This window comes from Urocampus carinirostris, chromosome 17 (genome assembly GCF_059441175.1).
Source record: "Urocampus carinirostris isolate Australia breed hairy pipefish chromosome 17, RoL_Ucar_1.0, whole genome shotgun sequence".
Taxonomy (NCBI): domain Eukaryota; kingdom Metazoa; phylum Chordata; class Actinopteri; order Syngnathiformes; family Syngnathidae; genus Urocampus; species Urocampus carinirostris.
In genome coordinates this window covers 29,617,026-29,643,754 of record NC_142365.1, presented here as the reverse complement: position 1 = coordinate 29,643,754, position 26,729 = coordinate 29,617,026, and the positions used below count along the sequence as shown (strand labels likewise).

At 38.3% G+C, this 26,729-nt stretch overlaps 1 protein-coding gene across 1 annotated transcript in view; it reads right to left on the bottom strand.

The window, feature by feature from the left end:
* LOC148349736 (polypeptide N-acetylgalactosaminyltransferase 10-like) overlaps positions 1-26,729 on the bottom strand; it is a 94,598-nt gene that overhangs the window by 15,031 nt on the left and 52,838 nt on the right. Inside the window, exons 5-8 of the mRNA XM_088320972.1 lie at positions 9,885-10,070; positions 8,558-8,741; positions 4,900-5,017; positions 1,874-1,981 (exon numbers count right to left, since the gene is read on the bottom strand). Of these exons, the coding sequence (XP_088177098.1) occupies positions 1,874-1,981; positions 4,900-5,017; positions 8,558-8,741; positions 9,885-10,070 (596 nt within the window). The remainder of the gene's footprint in view (positions 1-1,873; positions 1,982-4,899; positions 5,018-8,557; positions 8,742-9,884; positions 10,071-26,729) is intronic.

The following is a 26,729-nucleotide window of genomic DNA, read 5'->3' as shown; positions in this document are numbered from 1 at the left end:
CATTAATTAAAGAAAAAATTATTTCATCCATGTCACTCATCAACACCAACGATGTACAGTGTTGTGCTCAATTTCGCTTGTACCTTGCTTCCCGGAAACACTGACTTACACTATTAGTAGATGGGTACAACTGTCGCATTTTCTCTGTGGAAGTAGAAATTAAAATTAAAATATCCAAGAGAAATCTACTGGTGACTCCAATAGCCATGAACAAATCTGCAGGCTTGAGAGCGTTCTCCATCTGGGCCCCGGTGCTGTGGAATGCCCTGCCTCTGGGTATACGATCTGCAACCTCAGTGGAAGTTGATAAATCTAGATTTAAGATACATTTCGTTTGTATAACTTACGATTGATTTTGACATCATACTTTTCTTTTCCTGACCTTTCCAGCTGCCTGGCTGGCGGTGAAATGAAGGAGGAGAAGGACATATCGAAATAAGTCAGAGAACCAGCGCCTGGACCTGAAGCATGTGAACGTATGCATTGACCAGCCAGCAGAGATGGGAAGCTGCGTCGTTGCTATCATGGACTTTTTTGACAATTTCACATATTACTTGTGTTTTTTAAATTGATTTTCAATATGTTGTTTTTTGTTACCCAATGCAACATTTATTGCAGCCTGGTCATCCTGGAGGAGGGGTTTACCACCTGTGAGGCCCCTTATCAAGGTTTCTTGTTTTCCTCATGTTAAGGCTTTGAGTTTTTCCTTGCCCGCATGTCTGTTTCATATCAGGGAATAGTGTAATTGGAGCCTGTGCAGTCCTTTAAGAGATTTTTGTGATAAGGGGCTATACAAATATATGTGACTTGACGCGCAAACAAAGGTAATACGCAAGGTTATGGAACAGTAGAGGAAAATTATTTAGTAGTGACATCAGTCACTCAATATTTTAGTACTGGTAACACCACTCCACCCCTTAAAATAGTTTGTGTTTCACCTATAGTGCAAAATTTTCAGCGCATTTTATTTCACTGTGTGATGTTAGATGATTTGATAATATGAATAATGATAATAATGGCTGGCAACCAGTTCAGGGTGTCCCCTGCCCACTGCCTGGAGATGGCTGGGATGGGCTCCAGCCGCCCCGCGACCCTAATGAGGATAAGCGGTACGGCTAATGAGATGAGATAATAATGCCAGAACCTGTGTCCCATAGCAACAGATATTCCACTTTAATTTTTTTAATCATTTTAAGAATTTTCAAGGATCTGTGGGAACTGCAACCTGCAAAAGTAGTTCTAAAATTTATTTTGTGGATGGGATGAAATCATTGACCGCACAGGTGTTGTCATAACTTATAATGTCAAGTAGGTGGATTCAATCAGGCATGGCTTCCTTCCACAGACCTCCTTTTAAACTCCGACAATTGCCAACCTCGAAGCTTTGACTCCGGAGCAATAAAAAAAATCAAACCATCTATCCGCGAGCTGATTGCCAGATCCCCCCAAAAAAGAAGTTCAACTTGGCTGCTTGAGCAGACACAGAAATGTCCTGGCAGCATCAGAAATAGATGAATACAAATTTCCCTGGCCTTTGAAGGTTAAATTTTGCTCACTGCCACACACAGCGCTATAGCATGCATTGTAGCCTATAGCCCAGGAGTGAGAAAGTCAAACCGACATTGGGCCCAATCAAAAATTTGACTACAAGTCGAGGGCCAAACTGATGAAATATTGACAATATTGGGCCATGATGTTGACATTTGTTCTATAGCCAGTGACAGGAATTTTGGGGGCTTCAGAGCGCCCTGTAGGTGCTTGCCAGTGCATGGCATCTGATGCAAGAGCATGGCATTAGAGTGCCTCATTGTCAACATTGAGTGTATGCGCATACTAAAATACTAAGATCAGATTTCATGTTTTTAAGGCTCACCCGGGCAAGGCTGACACCTCCTGGCACCTTGTAGGGGACGTACTTCCTGTAGATGTGTCCCACCCTGGAGCACGGGATGTCCTCCATGCGACCACCGCACATCCATACCTGTGCAGACAAACTCATTATAATTCAGCTTTGTCTTTACTATACAATGTTTCCCCTGTCCATTCACATTTGGCCAGCGGCAATAATTACTGATTCTTATCTACTTTTTTTCCAGGTTTGTCCCCAAAAAATATTGTTTTGCAGTAATCATGATTAAACATCTGACTGGATTTGACAGTTCAATTCATAACCGGTACAGCGCAGACAAATAAAATCTGCTTTTGGGCCGCGACGTCTGTCCCATCGCATCAGCTTCCCTCAAGGGCGCTACGGTAGGAGCTAGGACAGGGGGCTAGTGTGTGTGGCGGGAGGGGGGTCTGTATGGATCGGGGGAGGGTGGGGACGATTGCTCTATTTAAGAGAGCCAACAAAAGACAGAGCACTCCAGCAAAACCCAATTCGATTACCAAGCGAGCGATGAGAAGCTGTCCACTGACTGTAAAAAAGCAGGCGGCATCTCGGCATGCCGACTGGGTAGCCGCCATTAAACGGAATCATTTGCGTTGAGACGGCAAACAAAAAGCTCCATGTAATCATAAAGCAGCGCTGGCATGATTGATGTGACGCCGCATGGCTTTGACTCTAACAAGAGCTAAAACTTAAATAGAGAACTATTGCTAGGAAGCGTTTTCTTTCATCAAGTTTTATATGGTTGACATTATTGCACATTACAATCTCTTGGCGTTTCAGAGAAGGAAACATGTCATGGAGGAGACTGCTGACTTTGTCACTGTGTTGCTAAATCAGTTACGTAGTTAATGTTAAAGCCCAAGATGTAACATGTAACCACTAGATGGCACATTGTTGTCAAGTGCGAGTAAGGGCCAGTGCTTCAGAGCGCAGCGTGGCGGCATCCTGCCAGACAAACACGGCAGGGACCTAAGCAGGGATTACACTATGTAAAAGAAAAACAAATCTCTCGACCTATGATTTTTTTTATAAAAAGTGGTATGAGAGTTAAAGTATTTTTGCATAGTATTACATCAATGTTTTTTTTTTACCAATCAATTATTTTTGTACCACTAAGAAGCACTAAATATTAAACACTTTCCCTATATAAGACCATTGTTTATTAAATTTATTAAATCACACCTCCTAGGGATGAAAAAAACAAACTTGATTCATTAAAAAATATGTATTAAAAAGGAGGCAAGTGGATTCATGGTAGTGCAATATAGCAGCACGATTATTTTTAAACTTATAAGAACAGATGAGTACAGAAGTTTTTTTTGTTGTCTTTTCACGCCGATTTTGTTTCCCAGTAATATCCACATGATGGCGACACAATATCATCTGAAGTAGACCGTGTTTTGAATCAATCGTGCAATACAAAATATTAGCTGCAGATATTTTTTTGTTTAAATTATAATTTGACAGTAGAAAAGTTATATAAAGATCCTACCTCTCAGATAGAACACATTGTGTTAAGATACGGTGATATGACCTCTGAGCCCTTTAGTGTTACCTGTGGCGTTCGGCAGGGCTCAGTACTTGGTACCGTTCTTTTCAGCATTCATATGCTTATGTTAGGTGATAATATTCACAAGTATAACATCAGTTTACTTGCTTTGCAGATGACACAACTGTCCCTTTCAAAAGGAGTAATCTCCCCCACTGAATTGTGGACATTTGAAGGCCTGCTTCACTGAGAAGAAAAAGCTGGATGCCACTTAACTTCTTGTACCTCAACCTTGAAAAGACTATAATGTTAACTATTGTTCCATTTGAATTACGTGACTTACTCTTAAACACTGCTCTGAACATAAGTTAAACCACCCGGAGTGACTCGGTCAAAAATTAAAGTGTCACATTTGATCCTAATCTGTCCTTCCAGTTAAGTCTATTACTAGATTTTTTCCATCTTTGCAACATTGCAAAAAAATGCCCTTTGCTATCCCATTCTGATGAAAAGATTAAAATACATGCATTTGTTACCTTTTGTCTCCCGAAGCCTAACATTAAGAGGCTGCAGCTAATACAAAGTGCTGTAGCGAGGCTTTGAACTAAGACAATGAAATTTGATTACATCACCCCGATTTAAACCTGCAATGGCTCCCTGTCAAACTAGGATGTAATTTTTACGCTCTGTTGGTATTATACAAAATTAGGCATGGACTTACCCCCTCATATCTTTCAGATTTTATTGCCCCCTATGTTCCTGCTCGGAGCCTTTGCTTGGAAAGTGCGGGTCTTCTAGTAATCGTAATAGCCAAGAAGACGTTCGCAGGTTTGAGAGCTTTCTCTATTCAAGCCATAGTGCTCTGGAATGCACTGTCCTCTGGGTTTTGATCTACAACCGCAGTGGAACTGTTTAAATCTAGGCTTAAAACACACTTGTATTCTATAGCTTTCCGTTGTTCCAGGTTAGCCTGGCTGATCACTGCTTCTTTTTTAAACGGCTAGCCTGGCGATAGTGCTGGTTTTGCTTTGTCCCTTGGTTTAATACCGGCCAGCTTTATGTTTATTACTGTAGATCGTTTAGTTGTTAGTTTTTGGTTAGCCTAGCTGTTCACTGCATGTTTTTTGGTTGACCAGCTTTGCGGTTTTCCGCCGAGGTTGCAGCATCCACCTGCTACACTACGCCAAGGCATTCTCACACAAAACACAAAAACTTCGCTTAAAACACTCGTAACTTCTATGACTAGATCACACATAAGATTTTGACCTGCTTTCTAGGGCGCTGGTGTTCCTCCGACAACATCTCAGCTCAGGATGACAAAAACAAGACATGCTGTCTTTAAAATGGATTATATTGGAAATTATTTTGAATATACCGATTAAATTATATATATATATATATATATATATATATATAATGCAAAAAGCATGTACTACTTCTTCACATTTTGCATGTTATGGAATTTAGGAATACCTTTAAACATCTTTACTATATTTTCCTAGAGGAATCTTTGGTTAACCTTAAAGGAGATCTCATACTGCTCTCCTCCCCAGATCTCCAGACCAGCGTCGTAGCCTCCAAGCTCCCAGAACCACTTCCTGTCCATAGCAAACAGTCCTCCTGCCATCACCGGAGACCTAAACAAAAAACAAAACAAAACAATGACGACTGACAATGACCAGTTGTGTCGTTGTCTTTGTGTGTTGCATCCGCCTGTTATTCTGACGGACCCGTTTCAAAGACAATAACGTCTGACATATCAGGGAGCACACGTCGGTTCCCCCAGCGGGAAGCTTCTGAGCTATCAAGTGTCATCACACTTGAAGGGGAAAGGGATTTGACTCAATGGCCCGTGAATATCCTGACCTGGAGTATATATTTAATTAGAAACGGAGGACTTGGCGCTTTCTATTTCTGCTGGTTTGACATTGAGGTGGGGGCTGTATAGATCCATTTTTCTGTTCCTAAACCCGCACTTCTACAGCGCCAATGTAAATCACAACCAAAATGTAAATCATTTCGCCCTCCTGTTAAATTTGCACTAGTGAAGGTCATCTCATCAGGCAAGGAACAGAAGACTAATTCCAAGATATGAGGATTGATTCCAATCGTAATGAAGCTGTTTTTTTTCCCTCATATGTTCCGCCACCACGCTAATGTTTTTCCTGCCAAATATGTCTCAATAGCATTCTGCACACATGCCATTTAACATCCTTATCCCTGAGCTTGCTGTTCAACGTGCAAGATGCTGATGCAGTGTGACGAACGGTTTGAGTTGACATGTGAATCTAGGTTACTGGTTTCAAGGTACAGTAAAGTACCATCTTTTCCAGACTATAAGAGATAAATGATTATAAGGCGTACCCTCATAATATTCCTATGCAAGCCATTTGTTTTCTATATAAGGCTTACAGGAATATACGGCGAATTAAATCAAAACTACATCGCTTTTAAAAAGTGAATGAGAATGAAGAAATTAAATAGAATACCTCATAGATATCATAGTGAGGGCCAACAGACAGTTTTTTGTCAATGCTTACTGCAGGCAGAACATGCACAACAGCATAGTCAACTTTTATCATAGCAATTTTTAGCGAAAAATTGCTTGAAATTGGAAAACCAAATCTCTCCCGTTTTCCATTTGACTCTACTGGTGATGGTGCGATTCACAAAGGATGAAAAACACAATCTCGACAAGTTTGGGCAGGTATTTTTCCTTCCCCGAAAAATTCCTCGATTCATTGGACCGTTAGAAATCTTGGTGATCTTAGTGGCGAACTACCCCGTACTAGGAATATAGCAAGGAGCAAGGATCTGATTCATCATAGAGCTCTGCATCAAGGTAGCGGCAGGAGTTATTCTTTTGCTCATAACTATGGACTCAGACAATGGATTTGGGATTTCCTGAATTTTGAAGGATCGAAATTTTGTTTTCTTTGCCAATTTGATAAACCTTGTCATTCATTTGAATTTTCATTGAAATTTGAAGTGTATTTGTGACTTTAAATTCTGACCCAAAAAATATTTAGATCCAAAACCTTTTCAGTAGGTAAACATTTAATTTTGCAACTAATAATAATTTTTTTTAACCAAAACTAGAGTACATGACTGGCCATCAAACTGGAAAAGAAATAAAATAGGTCAGTATATAAATATAAACTAAACTTAGGATTTCCCATCCAACACTTTATAATTTAAATAAGTGTTATTTTACTATGATTTATGTTAAATGTTGTATATTGTCTAGTTAGTTCATTGTTCATTAAAGTGGCGACTTTTGTTAAAATGAATTTTCACCTCTGTTAATTTTACCACTCATCAAACCTAGAACTAGTCCAGCTTTTCTTTCCTCTACCTAACAACATAAGTGCTAGCCAGAAGTGATCATAAGACAAGGTTTTTACACCTTTTTTATTTTCAAATTCAAGCACTTTTTAAATGACTTTCAAAGCTAATTTTCCAAAGTCAACCATACCTTTAAAATAAATCCCTGTGTGAATCATATATTTTGCAGAGCCACAAATATATCTGCGATTCACGAAAGCAATGTTTAATCTTGCAAGTGCACTTGTTAAGACATATAATTTTTGGATTGTCAAAAAATTTAAAATATAATTGTTTTGAGACAAATCTCTCCCCAAGTAAAAAAAATATGTAGCTTACATTTTCAATTGCAAGACGTTTTTTCCATTACAATTCACCGATGGGAAATGCTTCTGTAAATTTTTGCATGTCCACAATTGATATGTAACCCTTGCACTTCTCATTTCATAGTGTCGTGTTTAGATGTAGCATGCACCTGTCTTCTTGGGCGCGACCTGTACAGGCGGTGACGCCTTATAGGACAATTTCATAGAAACTAATACCAACTGCCATTAGTCACGGGGGAAAAAGAAATCCAATGATGAAACAAAGCCACAAGAGAGCAGTGTCTGGGTCATTTTTAAGCAGACTTGTTGATAAGCATGTCACCAATGTAACACACATTAATTATTATTAAATTATGGCAGGAGTGACACACTGGGGCACAGTGTGACTAGTATGGTTCTGTTAGGTCAGTTTGACATGACTGCATGTAGGTGAGTTGAGTGAATCTCTGTCAATTTCATTTCCTATTCCCTTGCTGATGTGTGTAGCATTCCTAGTTATCTTTTCGTTGTTATGTGCATTTTGTCAAACCTTGAGTATGCATGCTTGTGTGTGTGCATGCTCATCATTAAAATGTACGTAACTGTTGCACATATTAGTGAGAAAACAAACTCATCCAACCCTGCTTGTTTGTCACACTTGTGATCCAGGTAAATCACTTTGTTTTTGTATTTTATTTCTACTATGTAATTTTCACATTTGGTGAATTAACCGAGCTCACGTTTTCCTTCAGGCATTTTGTGAGTGCATAGCGCTGTTGCATGCTTGCGGTGCACTCAGGGGAACTCTGTAAATAAGAATATCTTTTTGTATTTGGTAATAATTTTTATGAAAATTCCACTATACTATCACTGTGTTTTTATCTTGTTCCAATGTTTCATTACATGTTATTAATTGTTGTAAACGCAGTTCGACTTGATCACATGTGGATTAATCAGACAACTGGTCCAACCCTGCATATTTATCACACTTGTGTTCGAGTTGTAAAACAAAAAGAAAAACATCTGCATATCACCTGGCTTTTGTCATCCATTCATCAAAACCAACAGTGCTGTGGTGCTGCAGTTTCCACCATTAGGGGCAAACCCAGTCACAGCGGTTTCAAGCATTTACAAAACCTTAAACCAAAATTCAAGCACTTTTCAATCCTTGAAAATAAAACATTAAAATTCAAGCAATTCAAAGATTTCAAGCACCTGTATGAACCTTGATAAGAGGGCAAAGGTCATCAAAATTACAATTTAAAAATAGATTTGAAAGCCGTGCAGGAGAGCAATGTCAAGCTCACAAATTCCCTCATAGTGATAGTAGGTTGACTGACACAGAGACTGATGAGGATCGAATTCCTCAATCACTAAGGATTTATTATATTATGTTATGTAAAATGGAAACAAATGGTGCCAACCATGGAAAAGAAGACTGGACCCATCTAATCATTGAGATAGGGAGGAATGGAATCAATCTAATCAATTTTGCATGGAAATATTAAACAAAATGGGTCTTAAACTGAAAACGCCAGCGCCACTCACTCAAAAGGCTCACTGGGGTCGCCCTTCTGCAGCTGGGCAGGGATGGGGATGCGTTTGTAGTACATTTCCCAGTCAAAAGCGCCACGCATGGCATCGCCCGCTTGTGTCTCGTAGCCAAAATTGTCGTGGTCAATCACGTCGATCATTGGGCACACGATCGTCTTCCGGTTCTCTGCGATGCGGTCTGAAGGGCGCAAACCGCACCATAGTGGTTATGATTAACACGAGAAACATTGATACAATACAAATTTTATGGAATACACTCTAGATTTGGACAAACAAATCTAAAACCAATGAGGCACAGTACTTGGTGACTAAAGACAGAAGCACATAGAAAAAACCTCTGTTTTTAGAAAAAGTCAAATAAATTATAAAATATAGTCCAGAAAACATTTTTTCTCCCCGTAAACCAAGAACAGGCTCATTATCTGCTATAGAACTGCAAATAAAACAAATATTATGTGTACTTTGTGAAGTACATTCAGTGGTTAACAACAAAAGAGTAACATAAGAACTCAACAGACTGAAATCAAAGGGTTTTAACAACCAACGCTTGTCTTTTTAACGTTTTAACAACTGACGTTTGTTCTTCTGACTGCATGTATGTAATTTTACATTCTTTTGTCAGGCACAGTCTGAAATAACAGTCAAGATCTCCTTCATAGCAAAACATTCTTAATGGCTCAGCGTTGCCGTGTTTGGCGTTGCCGGGCATTCTACTTGCGTGAGGTTGTTGGGGCCGTGTTTTGTTGAAGCGCTGGGGAACCACTAGGGAGTGCCAAAGTGCAGTATGACTGCATTCAGCTCTAGAGACGCTTATACACAAAAGCAGATGTTTATTATTTTGTTGGTATTTACCAGGGGTGCCTTGCCTAACTAAGGCACTCCCAGAGGCCTAAAGTACTACTGTGTAAATGTTTGCAATAGTCAGTTCTGCTGTTTCTGAACCTTTAAGGCACATACACATACACATGCAAATCAGGATTCATATAATAATCTAGCTTTTCTTGTATAAAATGTACAATTCATGCCATTAAAACCATATGGGCTTGAATGTTATTTGAAAGTGGCAAGTCAGGCTCAGTTTCGTTCAACTGTCCGATGTGCTCTTTAAATATTCGTGCGTTGTTAAAGTCGCTGAATCCAGGGTAAAATGCCCAAAACTTGACACCGCAATTTTTGTATGTCGCTGCTCGGGACATAAATGCTATTGGCTCTCAGAAGAGATTATATTTATGTCAAGATGCAGAACTCTGGCGGCAATAATTGACAATAAAATTCCTTGTTGACTATTTCTTTTATCGCTTTTTATTTGAACGCATCTTACCGAGTAGTGGAGGCAGCCAGTTAACATTGGCCTCACAGTGCGAGTCCAGAAAGGTGATGACCTCTCCCTTGGCGGCAGCAGCGCCCAGCAGGCGGGTCCGGATCAGACCTTCCCTCTTCTTGCTTCGCAGGATGCGCACTTTGGGCAGCCGGACCATGTATTCGTCCAGAGGTGCTTTGAGGTGCTCTGTTGGGGGGGACAAAATATTGACTCTTATTGAATGTATTGACTCTCTGCGCGTTTTACAGGATTCTTGCAGCTTAAGTTGTGTTACATTCAAGATCTTTGAGGACTTTATTTATTGACTTTTGATATAAATTTAAGACCATGTTGAGAAAAAAAACAAAATTGAGGCAAACATAACTAAAGAGATAAATATTTCTTGCACACAATACATTGTGCCTCTTACACATTACCTGGCACAGCTTTTAGCTCCGGCGAAAGACATTCGATGGACAGCCAAAATCTCATTAAATTTATACTTTCCCATGGTCCGACATAAACGTCTCTCTCCGAAGTTTATATGTGTATTGTGGGTAGAGGTACTACATGCCTCTGCTCTGAAAGGCCAAAATTAAACCACATCACTGTTTTGTTCCGTTATTGTGGTCGACAGATGTTGCTAGTTAAGTAAATCGTTGAATTATAAAGACAATTCATAAATGTTACTAAATCTTTTTACTTTTGAAAATTGGATTCATGACCTTTTAATGCCCATAAGGCCTTATTTTTAAAATAATGAATTCAATGCATTTTAAGACTTTTCAAAGATCCATGGGAAACCTGGTTCTAGGCCTTAGCTCATGGGTCACCAATGTAGTGGCCCATTAAGAACAGCTAAGAAGCACACGGACCAGTTCTGCAAATAGCTCCCAGTAGTAAGCCATAGTGACTTTATAGGAAATTTGATATCAAATTGCCATGAGAACTCCTTGACATCAGTGTCTTCAAAGGGACAGTGTGTAATATTTAGAGCCTCCTAGGAAAAAAAAACCTCACTCAGTAAAATCAAAAAACTTTGATTTGAAAACTAGGCAAAATTACAAAAACTATCACACCAATGTTATTTTTTATTAAAAAATAATCCTAGGTCGAGAAATTTTCACGATGGAATCCGCACTTAGGTTTCCGCCATGTTTTTTCAGCATTCAGTTGCCACGCTGTGCTCTGTGGAACCTGCCTTTGCTCACACCAGACAACAATGTGCCATCTAATGGTCAAATAATACACACTAGGGTTTTATATACATGGCCAATACTTAGATTTTTAAATTAGTCTTTGATTTTTGATAAGTCAATTGACTAATTGATTGACATTTCATTATTTTCAACCTTCAACGTTAGATACAAATTTAAAATTAATTCAAAACCAACAACTTTGAAGAACAATTGACAAAGCAGACAGGAAAAAGCCAGAGCTTCTCTTGGTCCCATCCCCTTTACGGTCCAAACACTTTTTATATTTATCAAATAATGTAATGAGGTTATTATAACAAGGGATTACATGTAATATAAATCACATCCCGTCACCACAAAAGAGAAATAATCATGAACACTTGATGATTTTTTTTTTTAAATAAATAAATATAGTATATATTTTTTTATTACACCATTTCATTCAACAAAATCACATACACAATTAGACTAAACAATATCATTAAATGGATATGATCGGGATGACTTTAGCAATTTTTATGCTTCTGGGGAAAACTATTTGGAACAACAAATTACAAATGAATGTAATTGGTGAAGTAATTGAGCAAAATTATTCTTCTATCAGTTTTACATTGAATCCATGTACATCAGTGCTATTTTTGAAATTCATTGGACTCACGAGAAGTGTAATTATTAGTTTAGTCTTTGGTTTAAGAAAAAAAGAGCTGGTTTGTATAGTTAGGATTTTTTTTCACGATAAGGGCCGCAGGAAGTTGTGTGAAAAAGGTCCTTCTCGTTTAAGATATGGACATCGAATACAGCCTCATCGGTTATCATGGAAATATAACATTCAAATATATATTAGATGGTTATATTTTAGCAGTGGTACAGTTCTTTCTCATCAACTTTACAAGTATCAGATTATCATTTTGAAAACCACTGAATCGTGACATTATGAATAATTTTAATACAATTAGTGTGTAACATACTTTTGTGCAGAGTGAGGCACACAATTCTCTTGCCTCTTGGCAGAGGGCGATAGGGCGAAAATTCTTATTCGGCACACACTTCAACCTCGAACAATAGAATCAGTAATAGTATAGTATAGTATCAGCAAGTCAAGCAATCCAGTAATTATGTTTTCTTCGCATGGACTTATATTAATAACGGAGGATTACTCAGTATTCTTGTTTGCCCGCGTCCCTGCGTCCTAGATGCATCATTTTTGAACGCCGAACCGCGAAGTAGCGAGGTCCCACCGTATTACTTTCTTGCTCTGCCAGTTAAATGATAAATACAAAGTAGGTTCATTTATTTGGAAATCAGACTGTGCCTCACCAGAACAAATCTCACCGCACATCACTGGCTATGGTTTTAGGGTAATCCAAAGTAAAACTTGAGAGAATGTGTAATTCTAGATAATGATATATAATCATTTTTTGATGAACAGAACAAAAAAGCACCGGAATTTACATGCTAATCCTGGTTTGCTAAATACATTAGAAAGCTATGTAATTCAGTACCAACTTTTCACAGCACCATGAGTCTGGTGAATAAAACCTTTAGTAGCACCTTATAGTTACAAAAGATTGAAAGAAAAAAAGTTAACTATCATCGTTAAATAAGACATCTGGCGGCGCCACCTGCGCCAAACGTAAAAGATCCCCTTTTGGCCTTCTACATCATAACTCAGCAACCAACTTCTTTTTACAAACTTTTCTGCAATCTGCTGATATTTTACTTTTTATTGCTGTCGTCTGGGACTATAGGGAGACTGAAAAGCAGCCGAGTGTAAGACAGTAAAAAACGAAATAGGAGCATGCATAAACAAAGCTGGCAAGGCTCTGAAAACGCTCAGTATTCAGAGATGGTTTCCCTTATCGGAAATGTATCTGTCACGTGGCCAGCAGGTCGGGGTTTCGACAGCCTGGAACGCCGTCACATTAACTTTAAGTCCTTTATTTGACAAAAGAAAACTCAGCTAAGCAGGAAAATTTTTTGTGAGAAAATCATGTAACCGTTACATTGTAACACTTTAAAGTCAAAGATTTTTGGTGGAACCAATGCATTGGTTATGACGGATAATTTATCTTTTTGTCTTTGTCTCAAGTTCCGAATTTTATTATGATTTTAGTTACAAAGAATACATACATACATACACAAATGTTCAAAGTTTGGGGTCATTCAGACGCCTTTGAGTCTCTGAGTCGCCTCTTCACTGGAGAAGTTGACACTGGTGTTTTGCGATTACTATTTAACAGAGCTACTAGTTGAGGAGCCGTAAGGCGTTTATTCCTTAAACACGAGACTGCAATGTACTTGTTCTCTTGCTAGGTTGCGACTTACATTTCTCTTTCTACTTTGGTTATAGCCTGTTTGTGCTGTTCTCTGAAGGAGTATTATACACTAGTTTCTTGGTAATTTCTCACATGGAATAGCCTGTCATCATTCTGAAAGTTCAATCACGCAGATAAATGTGATGCTCTAGATACTCAGCTCATAGAAAGGTGCATTTTATAACTTTTGCAGCACACACTTGATATCAAGTAAGATATATTACACGTTCATGATTGTTTGAGTCCATATAACTTATCATTTATGGTAAAAAAAATAAGTTAAAAAAAGAAAAAACAAATACATGAATAATTAGATATATCTAATGAAGTCGTTTGATTGTATACCCAACGATTGTTTGCAATGTGTGCCTGTTTTTATTTTCGACCCATGCAGCGTTTACAAGGCTACCCATTTATTTGTAAATATATCGGTGATTACCAGACACGAACCTCACTGTGATGAATTGTTTGATTGATTAATCGTCGATTAATCAATTACTTATAATCGGGCGCAATGTGCAAACAATGCCTTTTCACACAGGTGTATTCTCATTTTTTATGGCTTTCTAACAGCTTCAATCAATAAAAAAGGACCTGTAAATGCCACAATTTACTCTTCTGTGTTTCCTTCACGCAAATCAATCCCTCCACTGTAAATTTTGGCGTCTGGGAGTCAGGATTCATTCCGCGCCGTAACTTTCATTTTGACGAGGCAAAACAAACAAACTGCCCTCCAGTATCTTTTTTTTAAGTGCTAATTTAATAAAGGGATCATTTACAAGGGCCCCGAACAAGCTCGCAGTGGTCCATCTTGTCTCGTAAAAGCACTTTGAGATGCGAAAGGGAGTCACTGAACTGAAGGAGGCGTAGTGAGGTCTGGCACTGGTTTCCCCTTCCATCTCTTAGTTATTGATTCTCTGGCGGGTCTCTGTAGAAACATGTTGATTAGATTTCGGAACTGGGTGGAGGCCACACTCTGATTATTGTTACCTAACTTAGACTTTATTCACACTACGTCCACTTCAATTTGCCACTGTCCTTTCTTCAGAGAGCAGATTTCTTCCGGCTCAACATGGCAAGACGTTAATAGATTTTTCCTGGTATATTATTTCTTCATTTTGAGAATTATATTTAAAAAAGTAAGTAATCATGAGCTGTATCAGATAATTTAATCTATTTTCCATTTATTGTGGGCATATATTTTAAAATGTTGAATAAATATAGAAAAATATGAACAATAATACCCCAAATGTCATTCACTGGAATCTACAGGGAAAAAAATTATAATTAGAAAATATATACATGAAAATAATACATTGTTTTTGTTTACTGGGGTTGTGTTCTAAAAAGTTCCTCCTATAGTCAAATTATGTTTAAAAATTATCTTACCTCAATATTGCACAATCCTATTGATTATGGACACAATTTACTTTACTTGAAATGATACTTTGCCGGCATCATGGAAAACTGCATTTACTTTCCGGTCTGCAACACAAAATGTTGAAAGAGCTATATTGGACCACCTAAAAAATGTCCACAGCCGCAAAAAATTAAGAGCCTTACATAAGCTTTATAGGAAAGGAAACATACTATATCCGTCTATATTAATGGAAAAACATTTAGAATGTTTGAGCGTTGTTGTCCTAACACAAAAACCATATATTTTTCCATTATCAAATATTTTTGAAAAAGTGCCAGGGAGCTACTAATGACCGCCAAAGACCCGTGTGTGGCTTCAAGTTTTTTGGGTCACAAAGTCCAGGTTGTTGGCGATGGAAAGCTTCTTCTTCTGCCTTCTGCTTCTTTTGTGGAGTTTTGTTGAAAAGAAGGCTTGTAGAGAAACTTAAAAATGAAAAAGATTTTGGCATACATAATGTGGTTCGTCAAAGTGTCTTACATATGTGTACAGCTCACACTGCATTTTCATTGACCCTCAGGCAGACAAGAAGAAAAGGGGCGGGGCAACTGTTTAGCCAATCAGAATGCTGAACCCAATGCTTGGGTCGCAATATCGACTGTTGTTCTATTCTTGAAGCCAAACTGAGTTCATTTAATTTCAAAACTTTGAAAACATCCTCTTATTTTTTTTCTCTGAGGCTAGGCCTAAAAACGACATTTGCTGTTTGTAGATTTCGAGCCCTCATTAATAAATTATGACTACAGTCAGTGTTCCTCCTTGATAGCAGTTCTTACAAATGGCCTGCTGTCACAAAGCCCCCTGTCCCCCACCCTCTCAACACATTTACTAATTGGATTCTGAATATCAGACGACGGGGTTGGAGGACGGGCACTGGTCCTTTCAAACCATTAAAGCACAAACTACAGTTGCTAGAGAAAAAGGCGAGCTGTTCTTTATCCCGGCACTGGCTTTATGTTGCTTTGACTCTCGAGCTTCTTGGGGTCTGCTCATCTGTTTTGATGTCACTTGGCAGCACGAGTCTCTCGGGAAAGCTTCACTGATCCCGACAGACAGGGGGACCAGCCAAAACGAACAAAACCTCCAGCGACATCTTTCAAGCCTGCTCTGACTTGACCCATCTTTTAGTTTCTCTCCAGTGGATTTGTAATAGCTTCCATCTTTTCCTTTGAGCAGGGGTTGGGAACCTATGGCTCGCGAGCCATAAGTTGCTCTTTACATGAGTAAATATGGCTCGGAAATAGAATGTGACTATTGCACATCTCCTCTTTTACCAGTTAAAACGTAAAACGACATGGCATATGGTTTGCTAGGGTGCTGTTGTTCCTCCGATGAAGTCACAGCTGAACAATTTATTGATTTTATGCAAAAAAAATGTACTATTTCTTCACATTTTTCATCTTTAAGAATTTTGAAACATCTCTTATTTGGGCTACATCAAATCTGAAAAAATAAAATAAAATAATAATAATCATTGACAGGAGTGTCACCCAATCGGATAATTTGATGACATAATTACCAGCATGATTTCCTTTTATAATAAATCCCTTTATTACTTTGTGAAAAGATAAAACAATCGATGTAGGATAATATCGAATTATTTTCCTTTTTTAAGGATATTTTTAATTTTCTCGCCAACAAGGGAAAAGAGGGCCAAATCTACTGGTACGTGTCCAGTGTGGACATTTTTCTCCCAACAACTGAAAAGGACATTGCTAGGTGTAATTTGTTTTGGTGGTCCGTGACAGTGGCAAATTCAAATAAACATATTAAAAACGTTCACCCTACAGAGAGCAACGAGCTGCAAACAAATGTAAACAGGTTACCTTTCCTCAACAAAAACCTGTAAATCCGTTGTCAATATGGCAAAAGAGCCAAAAGGGCTTGTTTGTTATATTGAGGATTTTTCTTTTGTTTAACCCTCTTGACTTTTGCTCTTTAATAGTTTTTAACAGTATTTTTATGTTTTTGTAGAATTTTAAAGGACCAATTTGGACGCATGGTTTTGGAATGTGGGAGGAAACCGGAGTGCCCGGAGGAAACCCACGCAAGCACAGGGAGAACATACAAACTCCGCACAGGAAGTCTGGAGCTGGATTTGAACCCACGCAGAATGTTCCCAAGAACTGTGCCGCACGTGCGCTAACCACTGCGCCGCCGTGCTGCCCACAACAATTATTTTAAGACAAAATAAAAGAAGATTGCAAAACCCATTCTCCAGACAAAAGCTAATTCCGCAGCACATTTTATTTCACTGTGTGACGTAAGATGATGTGGTAAAATCTATGAAAAAATAAAAATGCCAGAGCTTGTGTCCCTTATCAATAAACCATAAAATTGGGACTATAAGGTGCGACTTTTTTCCAAGGCTTTCAACACTGCGGCTTATGCAATTATGAGGCTAATTTATGCATTTTTTTCAGAGCAGAAAAGGTAAAAGTGAGACATGATGCATATATGTGTCAAGGAAGATGCAAGTTTAAAAAAGAGGCCTAACTACCATATTGGGAATAATTTTACAAGTCTGTTTTTTTAATCAGAAATAATGTGGTGAAACGAACTGATTACAAGAAGCAACATCCAACGAGGTAGACATATTTGAGGCTGATTCCTATCTATCCGTAGGTATTATCGTGTGTTATGGAATAAATATTTTACACGGTTGGATTCTATGGATTGTCCATGATGTAACAAAGCCATTTTCGTGGACATTGAAAGAAGTTGAAGACAGCCAGGTGATGTAACGGTGAGTTACACCGGCTTTATTGTTTTCAGGAATCTTGTTTCAGACTGATCGTGATGTTTCTCTGATGATTATGTTTTGATTATGTATCTAGAATCCCAAGAGTTTAAGCTTTCCAATGATTTGTGGCATGACATATTTTTGGGACTCGTGACATTGTACAGACAAATATTTTAACTCTTTCTGTCTACTGTTTTTCTTTCAAAATATCTCATGTTTCAATGTGGGCACATGCAGCTTATAGTCAGGTGCATCTTATGTATCTACAAAATGTTTTTCCTTTAGTGTACTGGGTGCGGCATATAATCAAGTGCGCTCTAGTCAGAATTTAACGGTAAATATAGTGTACCACTTAAAATTGGTCTCCATCCCGCAGATACTTAAGAGTGGTGTTTTGAAATCATTATTTTTGTCCAAAATAATGGTTTCAAAACACCATGCATGCCAAGTTATAGTGTAAAAATGTCACAAAATACTGCAATCGACTTCTTAAACGGTTTGGCATACTTTGGAGGACGTTATGTATCACCGTTCTGAGCATTGCACCACACAAGGCAGGAACAAACAAATGGCTCCCACTTGATCCCAAAGTTCTAATTGGGATTCTCTACCTAATATAAGCACCAAACGCCCATAAGTTATTCCCTTAATATCAGTGGGGAATGGTGTCATTTGTAATGCTATTTCTAGGAAAAAAAAAAATGACTCCTTAGAGTTGATGCCACTTGGGATTTTCTTTTTTTTGTTTGTTTTTTTGTTTATACTGTCACCTTCATTCCACAGCCATAGGTCAAGCAATTAGCTGAAACCCATTAGGAGATCGATTTGGGCCGAGCTGAATCTGGCATAACCTTCTCTCAGCCGAGCCATGTTTGAGGAAGCAAGGAGCGTTTCATTACATGTTCACACATCAGGAGACGACACCAGGGGAAAGGTTCCATTTACGAAGTCTGGCACTTCTAATTGTTTATGCGTGATTTGCCCGGAATAAATTGGAATACGGTATCGGTGGTCTACGGACAATTGGCAAGGTTGTAAATCATTCTAATTAAGAGCAGGCCAACATTAGGAACGACATTAGTCTTTATTAAAGGTATGGTATTAGGGACATGACCAGGTCTCGGACAGCAAAAACACATGGGTTTATTTAGACACATTATTGTATTACCTTAGTGTTTCTCAACTGGTGGGTTGGGACCCAAAAGTGGGTCGTGGACCAGTTTTCAGTGGTTCGAGAGTATTTGCCTTGGCAAAGATAATGCAAAGAAATAAAATGAACTGAGGGTCAATTACACTCTGAACACAATATAGCAATTATGCCCTTCACCTGCGAGTTGAAACCTTTTTTTTTCTTGATTTGGGTCGCGGCTTCTAACTAAGGTAGTATGGTTTATACAATCTCCTTAAAAAAGTATGATAAGCGTATTCTGTCTTTTAATATTTGGGACCTGCAAAAGAGATTGGATTCCAGTTCGTTATTTTGACTTGAGTGTCTATTAAACGACAAATCTATCATAGGTAAACGGGTACAATTTGCTTCATGAGCTCAATTTCACGCTGTTAATATAGAAATGTGAACAAAACTTGCTCTAAATCTGTGACATAATTGTGTGGTCTGAAAAAAACACTACAGGGCTTGACACTCAGATCCAATTTACTGTGACTACTCCTAGCTTAACATTGCCAGCGTAAGAACAAATACATAAAATATCTAAAACTGTATTTCTAGCCATCATTTGTTGCAGATAAATCATGAGCAACACACACAAAAGACATGTATATAGCAAAAACTTCAATTGTTTAATCATAACATTTTTTGATTAATAATAATAATAATAAAATTCACCAAAAAATAATTACCATGAATTATGAACGACAGAGTGCACCTAATTTAAAATGGCAAATTTAAGAATGAAACTCAATTTTGCCATTAAAACTACTTTTAAATGTATTCGTGCACAACACAGGTTTATTAGACTTAAAACGAACTCAAAATGTGGGTATGCCTTGTACATGAAAGACCTGCTTTGGTAGCAAATTATGGTAGTATATTAGGGTACTTGTGCAAAAATGTATCAGGCGAGGACATACCTGACCACTAATAAGTATTGTCAAACCACCAATTTTGTATTACATGAAATGTTGGCAAAAACATTGACTAATTCATCTCGAAGGATGTCACAATTATTTCCAGACGTCACCGCTAGGTTTAAGACTTAAAACGCATGCATTGTGCAAAACAGCAGCTGGCCTCATTCAAAAAGAAGTAGCCGCATCGTTTTTAAAGGCGCAGTGTTTGAAATGTGGCCAAAAAGTAGTGGCTTGTATTCTGGCACAGTATAAATATGTTGCATTGCTACAAATAAGTTTTACCAAATCTTGATCCCACCAGCAACGTTTTACCCAAAATAAACATCCAGTTTTTGAACATGTTTCCTTTTCATGCATCCTGCCGATGACTGAAACTGATATTAAAGGATAACCTTTTTCAATCCCAACTCATTTGGGCCTATTCCCAAGTAGGTATTGGAGTCTCCTTTTCAAATTTCTCATCAGGTGGTTTGCCAGGCGGGGTCTAATTTAAAAAGAAAAATAAGTGCTGCTGGCTAGTCACCAGGCGTTGGATATTTGATCCGTTGCATCTATTGCAGTTGCGTACTTTATGTTCATCCCCAAAGCGTCTTTTTCGTTGGACTGTCAACAAAGTTTTTCATTCCTTTTAGCAGGCGATTCAATTAGCCTCCGTTTCCAGTGGAATTCATTAAAGCAGCGGTGCACTTTTCCTTGTAAACCTGCTGGATGACTTCCCGCAAAGAACTACTGGCGCATCACCAGAGAGCCAAGCTGCTAATTTAATCCTGCAAAATATGCCGCACATCCTGCACTCTTTCTTTCCCGCGGGGTGCCAAGTGGGGAGAATCTTGAAGCTGCTTTTCTGCGAGCGTCATTTTAAAAAAATTGCAGAGGGAGCGTCTGTGATGACATAAGCCAGTCTGGAGGGAATTTTAAGATCCCAGACTTTCTCCTCGCCTTTCACGTGGAATAGACACAGCTTTAAGAGCCTATGAGACGGGGTACGTGCTCCGCAGTCACCGCGCAAAATGATGAAAGCTGCATTCTGATGAAAGGTGAGGACAATTTTAGGGTATTACCCATGGCTCTGGCTAAAGCTATGGGGCCATGCACATGTCATTTGATTCAAACAAAATATAAATAAATAAACAGATGCGTCTTAGACCATTTACGCTCGGTAAAAAATACCAGGTGGAAATCCACATCAGGCACCATAACAAAATATCTCGACTTATACATTTCTATGCAATTTAAACAATATTAAGGTTATTGGGACACACATTTGAACAATCAGATAATCACCAGTAGTCTATTATTTATTTGCAACTGACAAAGATTTTAGATTAGTGTACAGTATGTTGCCAATCAAAGTCATATAAAAAAAAGTTACGGCAACCCTGAAAAAGATTTTCTTTTAAAAATAATCATTGATAAGCAATTTCAGTTAATTATATCATATAGCTTACAAACACAGTGGTATTTGAGACATGAAACAACATTGTGAGCTTTACAGTGAGTGTGCAATAATTACCGTATTTTATGGACTATCGGTTGCAGTTTTTTTCATGGTTTGGGCAGCGGTGCAACTTATACTCTAGTCAGACTTATATTTGAAACTATTAACACATTATTATATCATTTACTTTTCAAATATTATAACCGCTACTGTATATCACTTCACATGTTATTTTCACACTAAACTGCTAGACCTGTGTTGATAATTGTAACCCTGCCCTATTGTTGATGAACATTTTTCAACCTGGAAGAAGGAAGCGACTTATCGTCACAAGTTGGAGTAGTTAACCGGTAAAAGTCACATCGAGGATGAATATTTGATTGGATTTAGTGATTTGGAGTGAAGCCGATAGTTTGGTAAGCATATTTTTTATGCTAGAGTTATCTGAATGACTCTTACTGTTAAGTCATTACTGACGAGCGTGCCTAAGATCTCTATTTTATTTTTATTTCAAATTGCCTTTAAGGTGGATTTTATTAGACAAATGTCAACCAAAATTTTGACCTATACTCCGAGTGTGACTTATACATGTTTTTGCCTTTTTAAATTCGCACTCTTTGGTTGCCGTGACTTATACCCTGGGGAGACTTGTAAAAAATAAAAAATACGACAGGTCCTTTAAAACAAGGACCAACATTGTTGCGAAACTTTATAATAAAAAGAAGAAGAAGAAGAATTTACTTTTATTGTGATTCTCTGTAACCATGCACACAGAACGAAATGTCGATACACCTGACCTATACAGTTAAACTGTAGTGAGCCGATGCAGCCGCAGCCAAACATTTTAGACCCAACTGCTGTGTTGGTAGTCATTAGGTGACCAAACCCCCCAATTCCAACCTTTAATGCCAAGCGCCAAGCAGGGAGGCAATGAGTACCAATGTTGTAAGTCTGTATGTTAGGCATGACTCGGCCGAGGCTTGAACCAGCGACCTCCCAGTCTCAGAGCGGGCGCCCTACCGTCTAGAACACCGAGCTGGTTAAATGAAATGATGTGCATTTATATAGCGCTTTTCTAGTCAAGACTTCCCAAAGACCTTTACAGTGTGCTTCACATTTCCCAATAGCGGCCATGCAGCCATGTAAGGCGCTAACCTGCTCTTTGGGGATTTTAGGGGTTCAGTGTCTTACCCAAGGACACTTTGACATGTAACAGAGGAGCCGGGATTCGAACTGCGATCTCTTGATCCCAACACGAGCGCTCTACCTCCTGAGTCACTGCCGCCCCTAAAAACTCACACAGCAAACTGTAATCATCCACAGTCGCTAGCCAACCACACAGAGAGATTTGATTGGGAGCAGTAGAGCTGGGCGGAGCTATGCAAAACAGCACGCTTGACTCTCTCTCACACGGGCCCACTGCGCTGAAAGGAAATTCATAAACTTTTCGTTTGCGGTTTCTTGTGTCATTTTTAAAAAAGAACTCTGCTTGTACTGTTTTGAAACCATTCTTTATGGGAAAAAAATCAAAATAAGCCTCAACAATCTTAGGAAATTACAAGAGGGAGAGAAGTTTAAAGTGATAGATTTGTTAATAAGGGACACAGACTTTGACATTATTATTGTTTTTTCATCAATTTTATCAGATCATCTAACGTCACACAGAGAAATAAAATACACTGAAGAATGAGCTTTTGTCTGGAGCTCAGGTTTCGCCGTTTTGCTGAATTTAGTCCTAGAATATATGGTATGGTTCTCTTTTAAATAAAAACTAAAACAAACAAATATATGGCTATTATGGCTTATTTAATCTCAATAGTTAACATTTTAATTTTTTAAAATATATTTATATATATGTATGTCTGTTTTAGATCAGGGGGTGGTGCAATTGTGACCTGTGCAGAACTGTGATTAAGAGCCATACAAAATGGTTTGACTTGACTCAGACTTGACATGTTTTGTGCCAAAAAAGAAAGTACTGTAAAATAATTTACTTTTTTAAATCTTCTGATTACATACACCAAATATTTTTGGGGGAGTCTCGAGGAAAATTTGGAAAACACCAGTGATTGCCATTTCGGAGAAGGAAAGACTAATATATTGAGAACGTTGTGATAAAGTTGCTGAAATAAAATTAAATAGTAATAGTAAAACTATTAGAAAAAAAAAATCAAATAACATAGCGATGTCTTTAACAGTTAATAAGAACCATAATGACCAAGGTAGACCCCTAAGAACACCTGCAGATAGGTCCTGGAAATGGCTCACTGCTGATGGGTCATTGTTATTTTCTAGGATATTTGATATCTAAAAGGCATTATGTTTTAATTGTAGACTGGGTCTATTTTACTTTTATGAATAACAACCTGGTAAAAACATGGTAATAACACAAGTTGTTATTTTAAAAATGTGTATGAAACTTTTAGCCCTTAAGCTAATCAGTAACAAAAAGTACCTGTCGGCTTCAAAAAGCTTGGGGACCCTGATAAAAACCTTATCTATATATACTAATAATAATGCCAGAGCCTGTGTTCTACATCAACAAATATTCTACTTAAAATTTGTCTCCCACACGCAGTTGCTAACTATCGTTGAGGCTCATTTTGACCATCATTTATCTAATCAATAATTGTTTCAAAACAAGATGTGGGCAGAATTCTTGTCAAAATGTCATAAAATACTGCAAATGACAAGTATACAGATGTATTTAGCTTCCACACAAAGGGGGCTGGGTGAGAGAGAAAGGGGGGGCGCACTATGTGTGCAGAGATCCGCCCACCCCTATCGCTACCCCAATCAAATTGCTCTGGATGCTTGGCTGTCATTTTTGAGTGTTTCCCATTTTTTCTGTGAGATTTTTTTTTCCCGTGTAGTGTTTCAATAGTGAACATACTGTATATTGTTTGATAAGCTTCCGGCGAGACGTACAACTAAAACGGGTTCTGTTTGTGTGTAGAGTATTCAATGTTTGGTCAGAATTCCGCTTTGCATTGTCAGAAAATGATCAAACAATGTCAAAACATGTGAAATGAATATTGTGTTTTAATCACATAGATATGTTATCTGACTGATAATGCTGGAATGTGAGGTTGGGGACGGGCGCATTATCTGCATTTGCGCATCAAAGGTTGCCAACTCCACCACAAGGGATCCTCCCAGGATACTGGAACCCAGAGATGGTACACGTCTCACCTCGCAAAGGCAGTCTGAATTTGGCCAGCAACAAGGAAATAGGGCATATCCTAACAAGAAAACTGGATCAAAATCCTGGCCGGTCCTGACCAAGTCTCAGCTCAACAAGCAGCCCGAGAACATTGCCAAGTCAGCAGCCAAGCTTGATCAAAATAGCGGCAAAACCGGTAGGACAAAGCCAGCGACCTCAGAGAAGTCTCAAGCCACCACCAGTCAACCTCTCCTTCAACACTCTGCATCCTGTGGTCCTACTCCTACTGGCTCTCGAGCCTACCAGGATTCCTCATCGCTCTACAACCAAGGACATAAAGACTGGGCCGTCATCTTCATTGACGCAGACTTTGCAGAACATTGGTATTGGTGTGATGTAAAAGGGGAACTCTAGCCAATGTTGTTGTCCATCCAAATGGTGCCAGTTTAAGTTCTCAACTTCTAATTTAGTTTTGTTTCATTTTGTTATTATTGTTTTGTGTTCTATTCAATCTTCTTCAGTAGGTAATTAGTAAGAGAAAAGTCCATAAATCCAAGAGTGTGTGTGTTTTTATTAAACTATATAGAACAATCAAAACAGTAAAATACATTCTCCTAAAGTTTGCAGCCACCGTTCAGAATAACCACACAGGTTTTTCATCCGTTTTCCTGACATAATGATCTAAAAACGTATATGGTGCTCCAAAAAGGCGAGACGAGTTTTGAAAAGTATAAACTCGGCTCTTTAATCCAATTGGTCAATAAATTGTTTGTCAGAATAATTTATTTACCACTCATATTCGCTACACGTGTAACACTGTGACCGTAAACTGGAGTTAAAACACTGCCCTATATTATATATTTTTGACCGAACCTTCTCATCACCAGTGTTGCTTCGGCTTCACACATGCTAAAATTGAAATATCACAGAGAACATTTGCATGTGATATATTTAATCTCCAAGCCAGATATATTCATGACCAACTCAGATTAACCTATTACTTCGACCAAACTGAAGCGCAATCGTAAGTAGAAAGGAGAAATCTCGAGTGGCTTCACAGTGGTAAAGCAGAGTCACCGTTACTCACTGTTTACACGGCACCGCTGACGTTGCTGTTGTCGCTAAATCACAGCACATCCCCATCCCCCGTCGTTTCCTCCACAAAGTGCGGATGACAAACAGTGCAAAAATATACTAACCCCCCACAGGGCGCATTAGACCTTGAGAGAGTCATTTCCGAAAGGGCTTGCAGTGTCCAAGTTCCGAGGACAACGTTTGGAATTCAAAAAGAGGATTTTAATTATCTTAAAAGGTGAAAATGATTGATTTGGACATATTAAAATTTGTTTTTGGAGGTAAAGACTTCAAAAGCCCTACGAGAAAAATATCCATAGGAGTAATAGATCAAGAAGTGACTTCAGTTGAGATGCAGCTCTTTGAGAAAGTTTTTTTTTTTCCGCCAACAATATCAACAGACAAACGTTAGCCAAAATGTCATACATTAATTATATGAATTTTAATACATGATTCTAGCAATGCAAAAACATCAAAACTTTAAATCTTGAACAAACATAATGTTGCATGGTCTCATCAGCAATGTCGGGCGAGTCAAATATTTTAATCACAAATATTTTTCAACACATTTTTAAACACTTTACGTTACTTAAAGTGACAGTTTGTAATCATTTATACCTAAAGGTTGTTGAAGATTTGAAAAAAAGTTGGAGCATGTGCATTAGAAGAAGACAGTATGGATACCGAAAATATACCACATATTAAAATCCGTAAACTCCATATTGTTTTGTGTGAGCATGGCTGAATTCCAGGGGGAAACAGAACATAAAAACTGGTGTCAGCCCGACAAAAGACTGATTGAACTGGATATACCCAAAACGGCTGAAAAGAGCGAATAGCTGCAGTTTTTCAAAGCTGCTGTATGCGGCTAACTCTAGAGGCGAGCAGGAGAAGCTAATAAAAGGTGAGTAAAAGATTGCAAGAGAAAAATTTGAATTTATCAGGAGTCAGGACTCTGAATCACGAAACTCAGCAACGTTTACCTTTATGACAAGCTGTGAAAGACGAGTGACACTGAATGACAAAGTGAACTTTATTTACACGAATCAGCTAACTAAAACGATATTGGCTAGCGGTGATCTATAGCCTGCGGCCCTGTAAACAAAATGAGTCGCTTGACAAGGGAACAGTACAAAAAACCTAAATGACAAGCACCAGATGCCTCAATAAAGACACGTATTGCCTTGGTGTTGGAAAACTGTAAAATGTCACTGCATACATAGTCATAATTATATGAGTTACAGTGGGACCTCGCTACTTTGCGTTTCGACGTTAGCGGATTCAGAGCTTCGTGGGCCTAAAAAATAATAATAATAAAATAAAATATTTTTTCATATTTTTTTAAGTATTTTTGAAGGAGCATCGCTACTTAGTGGTTCCATGTTCGCGGGTTCAGAGCTTCGCAGGTCTAAAAAATAATAATAAAATA